The 19,233-nt window shown below is 54.8% G+C and overlaps 7 protein-coding genes across 7 annotated transcripts; 3 read left to right on the top strand and 4 right to left on the bottom strand.

The window, feature by feature from the left end:
- Window positions 1–666: 666 nt before the first annotated feature.
- On the top strand, window positions 667–2,289 carry J4E84_004581 (uncharacterized protein; the record flags this gene model as incomplete). The annotated part of the gene is made up of 2 exons (XM_049387184.1): window positions 667–914; window positions 966–2,289. 2 exons carry the CDS (start codon window positions 667–669, stop codon window positions 2,287–2,289), a joined length of 1,572 nt encoding a protein of 523 aa, XP_049244957.1.
- Window positions 2,290–2,413: 124 nt separating this feature from the next.
- EFG1 (18S rRNA maturation protein) lies at window positions 2,414–3,370 on the bottom strand (the record flags this gene model as incomplete). Its single annotated transcript, XM_049387183.1, has 2 exons — window positions 2,414–2,940; window positions 3,004–3,370. 2 exons carry the CDS (start codon window positions 3,368–3,370, stop codon window positions 2,414–2,416), a joined length of 894 nt encoding a protein of 297 aa, XP_049244956.1.
- A 339-nt stretch (window positions 3,371–3,709) lies between these two features.
- Window positions 3,710–6,320, top strand: J4E84_004579 (uncharacterized protein; the record flags this gene model as incomplete). The annotated part of the gene is given in 3 exon segments (XM_049387182.1): window positions 3,710–4,253; window positions 4,301–6,234; window positions 6,249–6,320. 3 exon segments carry the CDS (start codon window positions 3,710–3,712, stop codon window positions 6,318–6,320), a joined length of 2,550 nt encoding a protein of 849 aa, XP_049244955.1.
- An 863-nt stretch (window positions 6,321–7,183) lies between these two features.
- J4E84_004578 (uncharacterized protein) lies at window positions 7,184–9,089 on the bottom strand (the record flags this gene model as incomplete). The annotated part of the gene is made up of 2 exons (XM_049387181.1): window positions 7,184–7,555; window positions 7,605–9,089. 2 exons carry the CDS (start codon window positions 9,087–9,089, stop codon window positions 7,184–7,186), a joined length of 1,857 nt encoding a protein of 618 aa, XP_049244954.1.
- Window positions 9,090–10,713: 1,624 nt separating this feature from the next.
- On the top strand, window positions 10,714–13,915 carry J4E84_004577 (uncharacterized protein; the record flags this gene model as incomplete). Its single annotated transcript, XM_049387180.1, has 3 exons — window positions 10,714–11,620; window positions 11,668–11,765; window positions 11,813–13,915. The coding sequence occupies 3 exons, from the start codon at window positions 10,714–10,716 to the stop codon at window positions 13,913–13,915; spliced, it is 3,108 nt and encodes a 1,035-aa protein (XP_049244953.1).
- A 792-nt stretch (window positions 13,916–14,707) lies between these two features.
- Window positions 14,708–15,381, bottom strand: RPS12 (40S ribosomal protein S12; the record flags this gene model as incomplete). Its single annotated transcript, XM_049387179.1, has 3 exons — window positions 14,708–14,832; window positions 14,930–15,257; window positions 15,379–15,381. The coding sequence occupies 3 exons, from the start codon at window positions 15,379–15,381 to the stop codon at window positions 14,708–14,710; spliced, it is 456 nt and encodes a 151-aa protein (XP_049244952.1).
- Window positions 15,382–16,245: 864 nt separating this feature from the next.
- On the bottom strand, window positions 16,246–18,160 carry J4E84_004575 (uncharacterized protein; the record flags this gene model as incomplete). Its single annotated transcript, XM_049387178.1, has 2 exons — window positions 16,246–17,850; window positions 18,044–18,160. The coding sequence occupies 2 exons, from the start codon at window positions 18,158–18,160 to the stop codon at window positions 16,246–16,248; spliced, it is 1,722 nt and encodes a 573-aa protein (XP_049244951.1).
- Between the last annotated feature and the right edge of the window lie 1,073 nt (window positions 18,161–19,233).

Genomic DNA, 19,233 nt, shown 5'->3' with positions numbered 1-19,233 from the left:
GCCCATCGAGGAACGATTTGTGTCGAGAGAACATCATTGTGTCACACATCGCGAAGACGGCAGCAGGTGATGCACGACCAGGGATTAACACAGATTCTGGGATCGACATGATAACACGCACCAGCGCCTGCATACTATAAACCTTGCCAGCCACTCACTTTGGTCACTACAGCGGTCACCCTGTCTCGTCATGCGCCCCAAGAAGTTCGGTTCGCATTAGCACGAGGGGATCGCGGGTACCCAGCCTCACAATGCCTGCTGCCAGTATCTGTTTATGCCCGCATAGAGCCACTACCTTCCTTATTCAGCGTTACATGGGACGTTATAATGGTGTCCCGATATTCCCGAAGTCCTGGATCTGGCTGCACAACTTGCAGTAGAGAGGGAACGTGATGCAATTGCCAATAGACGGGTCTTGGTCATTCTCCACTATGAACTGGTGCTTAACCTCCCAGATCTGCTTCTATTACTTAGACACACCCTTCTATCACTTGTTTCAACGTTCACATTCATTGGAGACGGTGAGGATATCTATATCTGAACTTTGTTGGTCTCTCATTAAACTGAGTAGCAACCGGCCCGAACGGTATCCCTGACATTCAACATATTTATACAAGAGACTTTGGGGACCACAAGCGTCTGTGGAAGATCACACGCTTGAACGCAATGCATATCACGTCTCTCACGCTCGGAAGTGGCTTTTTGTCGCTGGTGTCGGCTCTACCATCGAATACACCGGTAGACCTACCGAGGAGGCAGTATGAAACCACCCCACCATCATACGATCCTGTGTCGCCTGATCAGAGAGCGCAAGCCGTGATCGACACTTTCAGAATAAGCTGGGATGGATACCGCCAGTATGCATTCCCGATGGATGAGCTGAGGCCTGTGAGCAACAACGGAAGTAATTCGAGGTGCGTACCCAATATCCATGTTTCAAGGAAGTCTTGCTAACATGATCTCAGGAACGGGTGGGGTGCCTCTGCCGTAGATGCGCTCAGCACAGCACTCATCATGGGCCAGAAAGACATCGTGAACGAGATCATAGAATATATCCCCAGCATCAACTTCGCGTATACTGAGGATCCCGTCTCTCTATTCGAGACCACGATCCGATACCTTGGCGGCATGCTGTCCGGCTATGACTTGCTCTCCGGTCCTTTGGCGCACCTCGCAGACGATCCAGCAAATGTAGAAGCTCTTCTCACGCAATCCGTCAATCTGGCCAACAACCTCTCCTACGCATTCGAGACACCCACAGGAATACCCTGGAACATCCTTACCTTCAATAACCGAAGCAACGTCGATCAAGAGAACGGACTCGCAACTGTCGGCACACTGATCCTCGAATGGGTCCGCCTCACCGATCTCACCGGCAACCAAACATACGCGGATCTGGCCGAAAAGGCAGAACAATACCTACTCTTCCCATCTCCCGACTTCGCCGAGCCGTTCCCTGGACTCCTGGGCATGGGAATCAACGTAACGACAGGGCAATTCAACGACGCAGTCGGAGGCTGGGTAGGCGGCGCCGACTCCTTCTACGAGTACCTGATCAAGATGTACATCTACGACCCACGCTACAGCTTCCTCAAAGAACGCTGGATCAAAGCCGTAGACAGTTCGATTGCGAATCTAGCCTCGCACCCAGCCCCCCGACCAGACATAACCTTCCTCGCAGCCTTTGAAAACACGACGCTCGACCTAGAATCCCAGCATCTCGCCTGTTTCGACGGCGGAAACTTCATTCTAGGCGGCCAAGTCCTCGACCGACAAGACTACATCGATTTCGGTCTCGAACTCGTCAACGGTTGCCACGAGACGTACATTCAAACCGCAACACGCATTGGACCTGAAGTCTTCTCCTGGAACACCTCCGCTGTACCAGCGAACCAAACATCCTTCTTCAACCGAACAGGTTTCTGGATTGAGAACGCGGGTTACCAACTCCGTCCTGAGGTCATAGAATCTTACTACTACGCCTACCGCGCAACTTCAGATTCGAAGTACCAAGACTGGGCGTGGGATGCTTTTGTTGCGATTAACACGACGACGAGGGTCGGCAGTGGGTATAGTTCTATCGAGGACGTGAATGTGGTTGGGGGAGGTAATTTTACGGATTTCCAGGAGAGCTTCTGGTTTGCCGAGGTGTTGAAGTACAGCTATGCTATCCAGGCTGGTGAGGCTGAGTGGCAGGTCGGCAAAGATGGGGTTAATGAGTGGGTTTACAATACTGAGGCGCATCCGGTCAAGGTCTATGGGGGCGGGAACGCGACGAGGGGGCTGTAAAGAACGCGATCTGTGAAGAGGTAGAGAGGTAATCTGTAGTAATCGAATTCTGCTGCAGAACAATCTTATTGGCGTCTGGACGCCGGGTATATGATGCAGATGAAGGTGTTTCCGTGCCGTGAGACTACTCGAAGAAACCACCGTCGCTCTCCTCCGCCTCTTCCTGGGCCTGTACACCGAGCGCTCTCCTCTCGCGACGGTTCTTGGCTGCTGCCAACTTTTCTTCCACCTTCTTCTCCTTGACCTTGACTGCTTGTTGCACTGGCGGCTGTGCCTTCTTCTTCAGTTCCTTCTTGGGCACAGCAGCGGGCATAGCCTCCTTGCTATTCCTCAGCGCATCCAATGTGCCTGCTGCCATCGCCTCCTCCACAGCTTTCCACATGTCCAAGTCGCCCTTTGGCCCGTCGACCTCGCGATTCGCTTTGTCATCGGCATCCTCCTCCGCTGCTTCGTCGGAATCTGAAGCCTTGTCCTTCTTCGACTTTGGGTATAGAGATGCGTACGGTTTCATGAGCGGATAGTAAATGGCGTAGTTGACATCGACTTGAGCGTTGTGCACCTTTCGCGCTAGGTCTTGCTTCTTCGCCTCGTCATCCTTGGCCTCGTGTTCTTTCTTCAGCTTCTTCAGTATCCTTGTGCCCTTTTGACGATCTGAGGCGCGTTAGCAATCGTTTCGTGTTGACCCCCATGCGCCATGCGCAATCTATGACATACCGAAGAATCTTATGTGATGATACTTTCCGATCATCTTCTTCCTGTATTCGGCCTCTCTGCTGCTCTCCAGCTTCTCTTGCAGCTCGTGCTGACAGGCTTCGAGCTCCCTCTCCCTCTCCACCCTGTTGCCCGCTGACATCTTGTGGTCGCCTACATTGTCGACATGCGCAAGTAGTCGCTTCAAGTCTCGTATCCGGCTTTTGAGCGCGTTGGTGCTGGTGCTCTTGTCGATGTCGCTCGAGACGTGCGGCCGCTTCTTCGACTTGGGATGGCTCTGGCCGGGCTTGAAGGCGCGGTGCTTCTTGAACGGTTTGGGGGCAGAGGACGACGACTCGGTCGCTTCGGCATGCTTGCGCTTTTGCGACATGGTGGCTGGCTGAGATTTGGGATTTGAGAGTTGCTGGCTGGCTGCGGAAATCTTGGGATCGAACGAAGGGAAGTTTTAGTGGGGCGGCAGAATTAAGGTTGCTAGACCGCCCGATGCGCGCCAAGTGAGATCACGCGTCTGGCGTTCACCCACCTGCATGCACCCGGTGTCTTCCACTTGCACGGTAACTTAGCAAAGTCGAGTGTTCTGCAATATGCACACGACATCATTTGCTCCGGGTTCTTTCAGACTATTTCTCACTGATTCATGAGGCTTCCTTACTCCGCTTTCGGACCTTGAACTTCCATCATCGCGGGATCGCGATAGTCAGCCAGTGAGATGGAAGCTGCGATCAGATGGTCACCGCACTCGACACGAGACAACCCTCGCTTCTTGATCATCGATGTCGCGGGTAATAGGCTACGTCTGTGTCAAATCGAAGAGTTTAGTAAGAGCAAGGTCAATTATAAGCAGATATGCATCCGAGATAAGCTGCCAAACTACACGGCTTTTGACTGGTCCAAGAAGGACCCGAGTGTAGTTGCTGTCGGTTCTGCTTCTGGAGAGGCTACAATCGTTACATTGGATCCGGACAAGCCCGATCACGACTACATCCACTCGTTTTCGATACGACACCAGAGGAAATGCAACTCCATCGCTTTCAGCGCTAAGAATCTACTTGCCACGGGGCTGGATAGAGTCAGGAATGATGTCTGTCTCAACATCTACGATATGAACGACTCGCGAGTCACAGCCAAGGATGAACCGTACAAGAAGCTGGCGAGCTCAGAAGCAATCTCTAGCATCAAGTTCTTCAATGGACAGCCTGATATGCTCGTCGCGGGTGTCTCGAGGCAATACGTGCGCATTTACGATCTCAGAGGTGGGTCACACATGAAGCAGTGAATATCCCCTGCTCATTCTTTATAGACTCTAGCACGGCGGGCATTGCGCAATTCCAAACACGCCAGGTGCACAACATCTCCATAGACCCGTTGGACGAAAACTACTTTCTATCAGCGGGGACAGCAGGAGATCCAACTGTGACTGTTTGGGACACACGCTTCGTCAAGCAACGAGTCGCGTCCAACGATAATGCGAGCGGGGGCGCCGTCCTGGAGTTCAAGCCAGTCGTAGACAACTCACAATCGGCTTCTATATGGAGTCTTCGGTACTCTGGCACCAAGCGAGGAACATTCGGAGTACTTGCGAATACCGGGGAGTTCAAAATCATCGAATTGGCACAGCACTCTCATCAACCTTCCGAGACAGCAGATACACCTTTTGCTCGAGCATGGGCGTCCCCATACTATACCAAAGCCACACATCATCTACGCTATGCCTCACACGACAAGCAGCATCGGCACGATGAAAAAGAGCGCGTCGTGGCATACGACTTTATGACTACTGGAAACCCGCTCGGTGGACAGTGTGCGTTAGCCCTACATGCAAATCGAGAAGTCGAAGTTCTCAGAGTACCACCAATACCACCTCGGATCAACGTCAGCGCGCTGGAAGAGATATACAAAGATCGCACCTGCATCGCTAGGCCGACCTCGCCATATGGTACGGTAGCAGAGGATTTAATCCAGGTACAAAACAGAGCACTAGGCGACAAGTACGATATCGAACATGACCACAAACGCAACCTCTCCGCCAGCATCGATAGACTGAGCCTCAGCAACAGCCAACGGAGCCTACCTCTTTTGTCGATAGAACATCCCAGCCATCACATGCACGAGGACCTGCTCGATCTTGCGTTCCCTGAGTTCAAGGTTCCTCTCTCTGATTACCTAGCCGTCCTCCAGGCGCCCAAACGACGTGTTCAGGAAGGCTACTCTCTTGATTGTGCTAAGAACAAAGCTATTGTCCACAATGATCCCTGGCTGGTCGATGTGTGGACGCTGATCGATCGCATGGATGCACATGCCGCAGGAGATGGCATGGTGGGCAACGGCCTCGATCTCAAATACTTGGGGGTCAGCTCAATATGGGCAAACGAGCTGACAATGTACGACGAGCGACTCATCGATCCGGATACAAAGACGAGTCAAGAGATGTTCAGCGATGCAGTCAAAGAGATAGTCGAGGCCATGGAATTCCCCATTTTCGAAGGCGTGAACACAGAATATCCAGAGAACAGGCAATTATGTCTCAGTCTCTGCGGCTGGCCCCTCAAAAGAGCTGGCGTAGAGCAAAACTGTCAACGGCTTATAGATGAAGGCGAGATATACAAAGCGATCGTTCTCGCCGTCTTCCAGGGACACAAGGACATCGCACTAACCCTTCTCCGAGCAAGCCTCACAAGCAAGAAACTCCCGCAAGACGACATCGGCCTCGCAGCCGTCATAGCCTGCGCCTCGCCCTCCTCCGGGGTCTCAGCCGAGCAAAGAGAAGCCTGCGCCTGGATGGCCGACATGACCAGCGACGCCTACCTAAAATCACTCCTCACCTACTTCATCACAGGCGACTGGTCAAGCGTAGTCTCGATGCCCCAACTCACCCTCTCCGACCGCGTAGCCGTCGCCCTGAAATACCTACCAGACCCCTCCCTAACCACCTTCCTCACCACCACCACAACAACCGCAACAGCCCAAGGCGACATCTCCGCTCTCCTCCTCACAGGCCTAACCACACGCTCCCTGTCCCTCCTCCAAACACACATCTCGCACCACCCCACCACCGGCCTACAAAACGCCGTCCTCATCCTCTCCCGCGCCTGCCCCCTCTACATCCAAGACCCGCGCTGGACCCTCTGGAAAGACATGTATCTTGAGCAACAGCAGATCTGGCGCACCTTCCTCGAGCGCACACGCTACGTCAAAGAACACAATCTACTCAGCGTAACGCGCGAGGGCAGGAGTGTTAATAAACCCAGTCAACCGAGCTTAACGCTCAGGTGTCTAAATTGCCAGCAGAATCTCGCGTTGAGGAAAGATCCGAGGAGTAGTACAAAAAGGCTGCTTCCTACGGCGCATCAGGCGGGTGGGATGAATAACGCGCCGTCCACGGCGACGACGACACATCGTGCAACGGCTTCGCTGTCGTTTGGTGGCGGTGCTGGGAAACCTGCTGCACCACTGCAACAGAAATCCGCCGCTAGCACGCCTGGACTTCATTGTCCGAATTGCGCGGCGCAGATGCCGAGGTGTGCGCTGTGTATGTTGTGGTTGGGCTCGCCTGATCCGAGTAAACAGGGGGCGTACGAGACGCTCAAGGGAGAGGATAAAGAGGGCAGGATGATGGTGTTTTGTATGAATTGTACGCATGGGTTTCATGGTCATCATGCGAGAGATTGGTTTGCTAGACATGCCATGTGTCCTGTGCCGGACTGTGGGTGCATGTGTGGGTTGATGAAGTGAGTGAGAGTCAACAGTACGAAGTTTCGCTTAGGATGTCCATGTAGCATAGTTCAGGATACGGAGTGCACCGAAATAGTGGGGAGTAAACAGATATAGTTTTAAGAAGCTGTGCGGCCGTCTGTACGTGATGCTCCTGGTCTGGAGATCTCAAAGTCTTCCCTATACGCGCTATTGTACCAAGAAAAAGCTAAAGAAACGCAAAAAGGGTATAATCGCCACCGAGGTGTGGCCTGTCAAGACCAACTGTTCGTTTCTGTACCCTTACAGAAACGATAATATCCTATAGCGCCGCTAATGATGCCAAAAAGACTGACACGTCCAAACACCTCTATAAATGCTGAAAAAGCGACTGCGAACAGTTAAAATGTGCGATGCAGACACTAAGGAATCAGGAAACGTTCGACGGCTGTCCAGTTGACCGCCTTCGATGCTCGCGCGATGCGCAAATTTCCTAATCTTGCCCTGCCATCTCGCTGTCGTCGTTGCCGAAGTCGTCTTCTTCGTCAATGGCCATTATGTTCGCTTGTGCGGTGACAACGACCATGTTGTCACCATCCTCTTCCTCGTGGTACATGGTGCCGTCGTTGAGGTCGAAAGCGTTGTCCTCGTTGTCAACGTCGTCTCCACCGTTGGTGTTCATGAAGACGCGCAGACGTTGTACGCCAACGCCGCTAAAGACGCAGAACACTTCACGCTGGTGATCGTTGAATTCGGGGGGTGCCTCGCGGCAAAAGGCGAGAAGATCGTCGCGAAGGAAAGCTTGGACGCCAGTAAGAGAGAGGTGGGTCAGGCGGGGGCAGTTGTTGAGGAGCGCATGGATGCCCTGTTCATGTCAGTAACGGCACGGGATTTGTCTTGGGTGGGGCACTTACGGCTAGGGAGAGGTTGGTACAGTAGCTAAGGTGCACCCTCTCGAGCACGCTGGGTGCGATGGGCCCGCTGGAGCCAATCTGCTTCGGTTTGGCGAGTGCGAGTATGCTGCGGTCCGTTATGGCTGCACACTTGACCAGGCCAATGCGTTTGAGCTTGGGTAGAGCGGCGAGCTGCATGACCGAGGCGTCGGTGAGAGCAATGCAACACGCGAGATCAATGTACCGTATGCGGTTGCATAGCTTGACCAGCTGCGCGACACCGACATCTGTGATGTTGGCGCAATGTCCCAGATGTATGTAGTGGAGGTTCTTGCCCAGACGAGTAATGGCCATGACGGCTCTGTCGGTAATGTTGCGACATTTGGCGAGGACAAGGTTGCGCAGTCGCGGAGCTGCGTGGACTATCTTCTGGACGCCAGAATCTTGTAGCTCTTCGCAACCAGTCAGATCTAGGATACGCAGGCAGTCGTAGGTAGCCTCGGCTGGGAGACGGAGGAAGGCCTGGTCGGTGATCTTGACGCAGTGGGCTAATCGTAGCTCGCGGAGGTTGGGGCCTTCTGTGATGAGCGTAGTGATGGAGGCATCGTCGAGGTTCTTGCAGTCGTGAAGATCTATCTCGAGGATGTAGCGGCAGTTCCTAGCAAAGGCGATGATGCTCCGGTCGCTGAGTTGCGAGCATCCGTTCAGCTTGAGGCGCTTCAGATGTCTGCAGTTCTTGGCAACTTCCTCGAGCGAATCGTCCGTGATCTTCTTGCAGTTTGTGATGTTGAGGCCCTGCAGGCGGACTGCGTGTTTGGCCAGAGCGAGCATTGACTTGTCGGTGATGGACTCGACGTTGGTGACATCCAGGGCGAGAATGTAGCGGTTTTCCTCGAGCATGGCCTCCAGACTAAAGTCGGACAGTCGTGAGCAGTTGGTCAGCGTTAAGCGCTCAACACGCTTGCAACTTGAAAGCGGTTTCAGCGTCCCGTCACTGACTTCACCGCCCAAAGCGGACAGGTTCAGACGCTTGATCAGACTGCTGTAGTCGAAGAAGCTGTTGACCGTCTGGACCGTCTTTATGACGCTCTTGACATTCGACCATTTGTTCGTTGAGGGACGATGCCAGAGCAAGCCGACGCTGTTCCCAGCCCATGTCTTAGACACGAGCATGCAGTTCTTGAGGTCGGCGGGCGAGGAGAGTTTTGCGAAGACGGCGATCATGAGCTCGGCGGGTAGGCGGGAGACGGGCGAGATGCGGTTCTGCTCTTCGATGGCCCGCCGGCGAGCCTCCTCGTCCGAGTCGGGCGATACTGACGGCGCGAGCGATGAGAGCGAGTCGTTGGACTGCAGCATGATGGAGTCCTTGTCTTCATCGTCGTAGCCGCGCTCGGGCGAGGTCGAGGCGGAAGAGTCGGAGCGCGAGGTGCTGGCGTCTCTCTGGGGCCGTCGTGAGCGCGCCGTGGTGCCTTGTCGGACGCGGGCGAGTCGTGGGTTTTCGGCCATGGTACCGGGTGTGTCAGGAGTCGCGGGGGGTTCGGTTTATATAGACGGGCAGGCGTGATTGCGGTGGGCGTGGAACAGCGTCTAGAGGGCACAATCGGTGTGCTGGTATACGCGGCGGCTGGCGGGTGTATGGGGCAGCCCGCTTACTCTACAAATACAACAACAACAGTGCGGTCTGGAAACGAGAGCGGAGGAGGCGACTATCTTGACGCTCCTAAATAGGCACAGGCGAGGCGACAACACACGACACGACAGTGCGGAGGTCGAGAGGGAAGGGTCAAGTCGTCTGGGCAGTCATGGGTGGGTCGCTGCCCATCGTCGCATCCCGCCAAGGTCCTTCCCTGCAACTCAGCTCGCCGCCCGTCCAAACACGACGTCCTCAGTCCTCTCCCACACGACGATCCCTCTGTTCCTCCTCCACCGCGCTTACACTGCAGGGTCAACGCTTTGCCATGTTTGCTGTCGGCATCGCGGCCGCCCTCACCCCCGACCTGCACCCTACCACGGCGTCATGTGCTCTAGCACCGTCCACGCCTAAGTCTTCTTCCCCCGCCATCGTCATATGACACAGCCGCGTCCAAGTCGCGTCGTGTGCAGTAAGTCCCATGTTGCCATGGCTGCAGGTTGTACGGCAGACTGTTGTGGAAGCCGCGACCCCGCGCCTATGCCTGCCATGATCGAGTTTGTGCTCCTTCACCGTCACTGACCGTCTTGACTCTGTCTGCTCACTTGCGTGTTTGAACACAAGGACCCCTCATCCGGGGTTTACAACAAAAGCAACTTCGCAATGACATGGGCCGCGTCAGTCAGGAACCTGCCGTCTGCGTCTGCATCTAGATCTCTCGGTACATGTTCGAGTTGTTGCATCCATGGTACACCCATCTGGAGATCTAGAGATCGACAGGGCCGTTGTCTTGGGCTTTTCACATCGCCCTCTCCATTAACTATTCGATCTGTGAGGGCGTCGAAGAAGGAATCATGGGGCTTGGATATCTGATAGTCTACCTTTGCTGTACCTCGTGCTGTACACTCATATCAAACTACGCCGCGTAGTCAACATCTGCTACCTTCTGGAGCAAGTTACACTAAGCCAGTAGGTGGGCGAATGTATTGACCAAAGCAACCAACCAGCGCGCATGCGTTCAGAAGTCGTAATGTTGCACGAAACGTCTTGGTGGTAGGTTGACCTGGCTGCGAACATCAAGCTGTGCCCAATGAACACGTCGGGAGAGAAACCACGTACTCTACCGAATAAAGTGCCCCAGCTTGGCGCTACATACCCGGACTACAGCTTGCTCGAGTCCGTGATACTGAAATAGTCGTCTGAGGAGCAGAGAGGGAGTAAATAGACATGTCCACGCCCGACGTGCATGCCCGAGGCGTCGCGGTCTAAAGATACATTGTGACGTTGGTGTGGCTTCGTCCATGCGCTCGTGGATGCAAGGGTCCGTTTCCTACGGTACGATCACAAGCATCTCCAGGCATGCCACCTTCACTCCACCTCAACACCCGTCCCCCCGTCTCGCGTCCGAGAGCCACCCCCGCCCTGTCTGTCGTCTTTTCGATGCGCAAAATATAGCCTCGTCGTTGTCCTGCACCGCAGCAGGCTCCCTCACCGCCCAACATGTCCACCGCTCGCTATGCGCCCTCGGCCGCCCATCCCATGGCCCAGCAGGCTGCATACCGCGCTCCCGCGCCCATCGCCGTCTCCAATGCTCCCCCGGGCACCTTTGCGCCCGGCACCAAGGTCCAGGTCGGCAACCACCGCGTCACCATCGAGAAGTACCTCTCCGAGGGTGGTTTCGCGCACGTCTACCTCGTCCGCGTGCCCAAGTCCGATAATGGAACCCCCGAGACTGCCGTCTTGAAGAGGGTAGCTTGTGCGGACAAAGATGCACTCGCGAACATGAGGACCGAGGTCGAGACCATGAAGAAGCTCAAAGGCCACAGCAAGATCGTCACCTACATGGACTCGCATGCTTCGCAGCTGAAGACAGGAGGCTACGAAGTCTTCCTTCTCATGGAGTTTTGCTCAGGGGGCGGCTTGATCGACTTCATGAACACCAGGCTCCAGCATAGATTGACCGAGCCTGAGATTCTACACATCTTCTCAGACGTCGTTGAGGGCGTTGCTACCATGCACTACCTCAAGCCGCCGCTCCTCCATCGCGATCTCAAGGTCGAAAACGTCCTGATTACCACCGTGGCAGGCAACAAGATATACAAACTCTGCGATTTCGGATCCACCGCACCCCCGAGACCCGCCGCCACAACTGCCGCCGAAGGGAGGCTGATTGAGGACGATGTGCAACGGCACACTACACTACAGTATCGCAGTCCGGAAATGATCGACGTATACCGCAAGCAGCCAATAGACGAGAAGAGCGACATCTGGGCGCTGGGTGTACTTTTGTACAAGCTATGCTACTATACTACACCTTTCGAAGAGGTCGGGCAAATGGCTATTCTGAACGCTACGTTCAAGTACCCAGCCTACCCCCAGTTTTCTGACAGGATAAAGAAGCTCATAGGTATGCGCAGCAAGACTAGGCCATGGACGAATGCTGATTAGGAACAGGCTCGATGCTGCGAGAGAACCCACAACACAGACCCAACATCTACCAGGTGGTCGCCGAAGTCTGTTCGATGCGACACCGTCCCATTCCTATCAAAGACGTATGTTTGACATATTGGCTTCACGGCCCCATGCTAAGACCAGCCAGATCTACTCTGGCAGAACACAGTCAGAAGCCCGTCGGAACCAGGAACTTCCCCCTACCGAGCCTCAGGTCTCTTCGCCGCCTCCTGTCGTGGGTCTGCAAAGGGTGGCACCTACAGTGCAGGTACAGCAAGTACCAGACATTACACCGATGAGAAGAGGCAGGCCCACAGGTCCAGCCCAGCCCCCTCCAGCGGCAGCAAGACCAAGTCCGTCGCCTATGAGAGGGACAACATCCGACCCATTCGCTGCACTAGACTCGCAGGACGTCCAGGTCAGACGAGCTGCGGCTGATGAGCTGGCCTCGCGCTTCCCATCTCTGGACGAATTTTCTTTGCTGCATGATCGAGGCCAGAAGTTTGAGTTTGGTGAAGCGCCAACGACTTCCGACCCGGCACTTACCAAGCGGGTGACAGATGCGCTTGCAGATGAGGCTTTTGCGTCACCGCCGCTCTCCAAGGTCGACTCAACACCTGGGGTAAAGCCCTCGACCGCAGTGTCCTCCACGGGTGTGTCCAGGACCACCTCTCTAAGAAAACCGCAGCCCTACGAAGCCAAAGACAGTCCGCGTAATGACAACGCAAGCATACAGTCGCCTATCCCACAGCGGGTCGGCATGGTCTCTACTGGCGTACAGACATCCCCACGAGCATCTCCCGTTCCAGCCCAGCAGAAACTCCCCGATGTCAACAACCGGCCCATCTGGAAGGTACCTCTGTCATCGCACCACAACCGTGCTTTGAGTCAACAGGCGTCAGAACCTCGCCCGAGGAGTCCCTTGAGCAGTCCGTCATTGAGGCCCGAATTCGCTTTGCCTACACGGCCCTCTTTTGAGTCGAGATCCAAATCTCAACTCAGCATCCCTCAATCCCCGGCTTCATCTAGACCCTCCTTAGAAAGCCAGCGTCCCTCCAACATGGACCTAGGCTCCGCCATTGATCGGTCGAGATCTGCAAACTCAAATGCACGCCCGGCTAGCATGCATGTAGAGTCGAACCTTGACTATCTACGTGATCGAGAAATGACACCTGGTCGTAACTTTGACGCACCATCACTACAACGCCGCGTCACTGCAAACGCAATCGATGACTCTGAACCTGAAGAGAAGAACGTCAGGTCAAGCGTTGATTTCCTCCGCTCCATCGAACAGGATGAGCACGGTCACAAACACCGCCGTAGTAGCTCCCGAAGTAGCCAACAAGGCAAACACGGAAAACGCGGTAGCATCACGAACATCGTCAAGGGAAGATTTGGTGATGCCTTCCGTCGCTTTGAGTCCACGAAGACGCCTGAGCACGAACGCGATCAGCCGCCCATGACACCAACCGACCAGCTCATCGATTCCAAGGGCGGTTTGACTCCCATTGCCGGCTCCGAAGCTACTGGTGGCCTGAGTGACGACGACCGCAGCCAGATCGACGAAACGCAGGATCTATCACCGGAAGTTCGAAGAGAACTTGAGAAGAGACAGTTGGCTGAAGAAGAGCGCCGCGTTGAAGCTGCAGCAGCAGAGTATAAGCAACGCGTCGCTTCGCAGGGGCAAGGAAAGCCCAAAGGCGGCCCATCGAAAGCTTCGTCCATCCAAAACCGCGTCAAGAACCTGCTCGATGAAAGCAGCAAGCCAGCAGCTTCCAACCGCACAGCGGAGGGATACGGAAAGTACACCGATACCGGAAAGCCACTGCCCATGCGGCCCCAAGACCAAAGTGGAGCAAGGCAGCCACCTACCATTGCTCGTAAGCCCATGAACGTCTCTTCACAACAACCTCAAGATCTCTCGTACGCGAAGCCGTCTTCGATTCGGCCAAACATGCCTCCACCTACACCCTCCGCCTCCGCACCGCCTACAATCAACGTGCGCAACCCCTCCGGTCCCCCTCCTCGCGCTCCCAAGCCGAAAAATCTGCAGACCGGCGGCTCAGTAGCCTCCGGCCAAGGATCACCCGTGAAATTAACCCCAGGTACCAAAGAGAAACCACTACCGCCTATTGCCCGCGACGGCGGTGACGACTTCGACGTCGACACCTTTAGCAAGCGGTACCCCAGTCTGAGCGGCTTGGAAATGGTAGAGACGGAGATTCCTCGCCGTACCGTTCGCGACGTCTAAGCAGCGTCTATTCGAATTTGTTTAGTGTGCGAAGGTTTAGATCCATCTATCTCCTGTACCTTTTTTTTTGAAGCGTTTGCATAGCATGTGGCAAGGGATCAGCATTATCAGACAGATCGCAATATATATGTAGAGTGAGGGAGTGTTGGCAAGAATATAGAATTATCATTGGGATGCAACGGATTTTGAGTAGTGATGTTTCCTGATCCCTGGTTGACATGTTGAGATGATATCTCAAGTGACATAGGGCGTGATGTTAGAAGAGCACGTTCGAGATAGAGTGTTACGAGGCCAGAGTCTGCCCCGAATCAAGAAAGATATGTGCGAGGTATCTACAGTGGATCGGTTTATCCTGTCATAACAAGGTAACCAAGATGGCGTGAAAAAGTGGTGAGAAGTGTTTGGCAGTCTCATGCTTTTAGATGTAACTGCACACAAAGAAGTTGTTCAAAAATGGTATCGATGTAGTCTCACACCGGTCAAAATGCGAAACCTCGATCTCTGCATGATCATCCCGCTTCAAACCGCCTCGTATCGACGGCAGCACGTTCACGTAGCATTTCGGCAAGCTATTGCAAGTTTAACGTTCATTCAATCCTTTCTCATTTGGTATCATGGCCTGATGACCTGTCTAAATCCATGCAACCCATCACATCGTGAACCCTATATCCGCCCTTCCATCCCTCCCAAACTCCGTATCATGCCGACGTGCGACCGAATCGATGCAGCGGAAGGTGGATTGTGCGAGACAAGTCATCTGTTGATGGGCATCATGCTCGCGGTGAGGCACGTTTACTGCTCGGTCTGGAAGTAGTTGAGGAGGATGCTGCGCTCCTGGGACTCCTCACCCCAGTCCTTGACGACGACGCAAGAGCAGTTGACGACCTTGCGGGGGTTACCCTCACGGTCGATCTGGCCTGTTGAGGTTGTTAGAGTTTGTTCAATATTGACAGTGGATGGTGTCGCGCGCAAAGTTTTGCAATCTTCAGCACTCCACCACGGGATAAAACGTACAGAGACCGGCCCACTCGCCAAGCTGCTTGCCATCGGGAACCTTGATGAGGGGGATCTTGTGCTCGGAGCACAGGGCAACGACGAGCTTCTTGTATGCCTCCTCCTCGCAGGCCTCGTTGAGAACGCACATGTGCGCCTCACGACGGTCGAGGGCCTTGGAGGCCTCGCGCAGACCACGGGCAAGTCCGTCGTGGATGAGGGAGAGCTTGAGGACGCCCTTGAGAGCCTCAAGGACGCTCATCTGGCCCTTGCCACCGGATGCATCGGCAGAAACCTCGACCTCGGCGGCCGCGCTGACTTGGGATTTGGTATCGTCTTCTCCGTCCGACTGTTGGCGACGTCAGTAATGTTCTGGAAGTGTGAAGCGCGGGGTTGCGGTGCTGAGCGCTGTGCCATTCTCATTGCGCCGCGGACAGCTCGGATCACAGCTGGGACAAAATTCCACATACCATGATTGATGATTTCTATCTGTCGACTTTCCTCGAAGAGAGTTGGTTGTGGTGATAAAGAAGTTCGAAGTTCTGCGGCGGCTCGAATTTCGCACTCTGTGGAGACGCTAGCCTGAAGAGATGCTAGCGCACGGACAAGCTAACCAGCACCAGCAGCACCAGAAGATGGTGAAAGTCATGTTGCTTCCTGTCTACAAAGGAGTGATTCTCGAAATTAGGTACATTACAGAAGGTGCACTCCCTTCACTTAGGTACAATGAAGGCTAATGAGCAAATGGCCTTTGTAGGCGTTCAACTTACCACAAAGCGTTCCCTCATCCACATCAGAAGCGAGGCTACGTCACTCTCCTGCCGAGATGATAATTCACGAAAAGATGTTGAGCATATTCACAGTTTCGAACAAGTGATATCATTGTATGTCTGTACATTCTACCACCACGACACAGTTCCATCGCTGCTGCTTGGACCTGCCGTAGCCATGTCTCCTCCAAACATATCTCATCCTCCTACTGAGGCCATTGCTAGCCATGGACATGGATGTCCCATCTCTGTATACGATAAACTAAGGAAATACGGGCGGTCGGCCGATCGGATATGCTCATGGATGTAAAAGTATCCCAAGTCAGATGAAAGAATACAAACGCCAGACGCACAGACTGTACGGAGGGTTTAGAAAGATAGCAAGTAGTAACACGAGAATGATCGCTGAACGCTATCAGCCCAGGCGTGTAACGAGTTGAATGTAGAGAGGAATGTAGCCACCAATTCAAAGACTGTGCTCCAATAACGCCGTACAATGAAGGAAACCTGTCTTTGAACGCAGTTGGTGTAAGTAAGGAATGAAATGGGTATATAAAGCAATGAAAGCTACATGACGATGCAGCAGCAGCCCTTCTTCTCCTTGAGCTCCTCCTTCGGCTCCGGCACGCGAGTCACCTCAGGCTTTGGCTCGGCCGGGGCGATAGGAGGGGCCAGCTTTGGCGAAGGAGCACGCTCGGCACCTTGAGGTATTTTCGGTGTCAGGCTGTAGCCGCCTTCGTTGACCGGGGATTTGGCGGTGTTTGTGTCAACCTTCTCAAGCGATGCGGGTGAGTCCGGCTTTGTCGGGCTAGGAAGTGGCCAGGTCTCAGCCTCCCGGGCCTTCTCGATGGCGATGGGGTCAAGGTTGGCGAGTTGTGAGAGCCGCTTATCCCCCATGTCGTCGTCGTTCAACAACCGGAAGTCTTTGTCGTACATGGATCCAACCCTCCCTTGGTTCTCCCATTGTTCTTGCTGCATCCGCTTGGCATGGGTGGGGATAATCTGCTGGTCTGGAGGCAGACGCGGGTCGGGCTTGTACATGGACGCTATCCATGGAGCCTCGCCTTCTGGTCGGTGGCTGGTGGTAGGCCTAGTTGTGGTAGACCCGCCACTGGTACGTGGACGGTTTGGAGGCGAGTTGTTGGATGTTACCCGGGACCTAGGCTGTGTCTTCTGGGCACTGGCTTTGCGTGCTCCAGTAGCGTTCGTTTTGCCAGGCGTCTTGGCTTTCATAGGCGACTTCTGGGGCGATTTAGGCGGACTCCAGCTTCCGGTAGAGGTATTGCGCCTGTGGCTACCGTACGGAGGCGTCGTCTGCCGGCCATCGTCGACATCGTCGAGCAATGCTTGGCTGCCTACACTGCCACTCCGTACGCGTGCACCCATGGTAGCGATCGCGTCGCCGTTCCAGTTTCCACTGTTGCCTCTAGACCTTGGCAGCGGCGCATCACGTTCTGCCATTGAAGCAGGCACAGGTATACCGCTCGTCTTGGGCAGTGGAATGCGAGACGTACTAGGCCTCACAGTGTGGTTTGTTCGCTGAGATGGTTGGAACTCGGTTGTGCCGTCGGCCCCTGGGCTCCAGGCATGATATTCTTCCGTCGCATCCTCATCCTCAGCTGGTATCGTGGATATGCGTTTGCGGGGCTCGGTTCGCTCTTCGCCGTTCTGCGTGTGGTCCGTGGATGCAGAGTTTGTGCGGTCTCGCGCACGTCGCGTGGCGCTTTGCGAGCGGCTGTTCGACCTGCTCGACCGTCCCACCCTGAAGCCTGCCTCCTCTAGTTCCCGAGTCTCAATCTCCTTAAGCTTATCTCGGTGTATCCAGTGGTTTGCGTCATACTCGGGCTCTGTTGCACCGGGCTTGGTCGTCTTCTTCTTGGGCTTTCCCTTGACGGAAACGGGGCCCTTTTTGTTGTTGGTGGTGTGGCTCTTGTAGTACTCCAACACACTGTCCTGGTCGATGTTGCTGGCAATCATGTCTCCACTTTTCTTCTTGTGCAGTTCGTTCATGCGGTCAGGGACCAACTGTGAGCGGTTCTGGTCCTGTGAGTCCCACGTGGGCGAGCGTACGGGCTTGACGAATCCGTTGGCTTGCGAAGTGAGGGGCTGTCGGGAACCGTGGGCGGGAGCACCGTATTCAGACATGTAGGGCTCCTGGTCGTATGACTGTCTCTGCACAATGGTCAGCACGCTACTACTCGCACATTGACATCACTGTAGGCAGGCCTTGAAATTGCACTGTGAGTGGGCGAACTTGGCGGTCAGATGCGCCATGGGGAGGGCCGCAGTAGTGCACCTAGTGTCCCAGCGGAGTCGTGCCGGACCCAGATGACGCAGCTTTACAGAGACTAAACTTGGTACGTACCGAATCGTTCACAGGCACGGCAAAGTCCCACGATCCTCCTGCGCCGTGGGAACTACTGGGGGGCGTGAGTTGCTGGAGTGAAGCTGGCGTATGGCGGGATGACGCGAAAGTAGCCATGGACGGGGCTGCGAGGTGGCTGGGGACCAACCGATGACGTGCCGGAGACTATGAGGCGGTAGACAACAGCGGCGTAGGCGTACGAGACAGTCGACGTCGGGTGACGACGCAACCAGGAGTGTCGAGGGCGGAGAAGGGGCGATGCCGGGCAGAGACCGCGGCCGCTGGCAGACTGCGGTGTACAAGTAGCCTCACGGTAGCAAGGTCCCTATTATAACGCTGTAGCTATAAAAACAATGCCATGGGCGAGAAGGAGGCAAGACGTCGGTGTGGGGACGCTGGTCGGAAGTTGTGAGGGGTGGTTTGCATGCGCGTGCAAGCAACTTCCCTGTCTGGTGAGGGTGTGGTGCTGGCGCGTGCGATCAGAAGGGAAGTGAAGGAGAATTACAACGAGAGACAAGCAAATATTAGCGATCGGAAACGCCGCCGCGCACGATGAGTCCAGCCACGGCAGTGACAATGATTCGTGAGAGAGTCGCGACGGGATGCAGGAGCCCTTGAGAAGAGGATTTGGGAGCGTTGCGAGCCTTGCTGGGGAAGATGGTGATTCGCCCTTGGCTGCAGCCCGCTCGGGCCTCGTCTAATCTGCGCCGCGGCCAAAGAGGAATGGCTACATCATGGGTCCAACTCCTTAAACGCGGACGGCCTTGCTACACGCGCATGCAAAAAGCACTGAGTACCTGCATGTAGTTCGCGATTCTAGACATGCAGAGTCTTTTTGCTGTTTGACGACGTCTCCATCGCCGACTCCCAAACACCTTCACACCACGCGCCGGATAAACACTCGCAGGCACCCATGAACCCAGTTTGATTGTTTCCCTGTTATGCACACAGCCTGAACAGTGCACAACTGTCTTGACAAGCTTCCGTCTCCCTGCGCCTTTCCCGTTCCTGACAAGATAGCCTCCGGCAACGGCCCACAGTCCGCCGTCATGGAGATCGGGCGTGGTCCAGAGGCGGTCAGCGGTTTAGAATTCGATCTAACGGCTAGCCCGAGGTATTCATCGAACGTCCAAACCTTCAAACGAGAAGGTTGTGGTGTGAATTGGAGATCCCGGGTTGCGGGAAGAGGC

The sequence above is a fragment of the Alternaria hordeiaustralica genome (genome assembly GCF_023758085.1).
Source record: "Alternaria hordeiaustralica strain BMP 2776 chromosome Unknown scaffold_7, whole genome shotgun sequence".
NCBI lineage: Eukaryota > Fungi > Ascomycota > Dothideomycetes > Pleosporales > Pleosporaceae > Alternaria > Alternaria hordeiaustralica.
The sequence above is the reverse complement of the archived record's forward strand: the minus strand, read 5'-3'. Positions and strand labels throughout refer to the sequence as shown.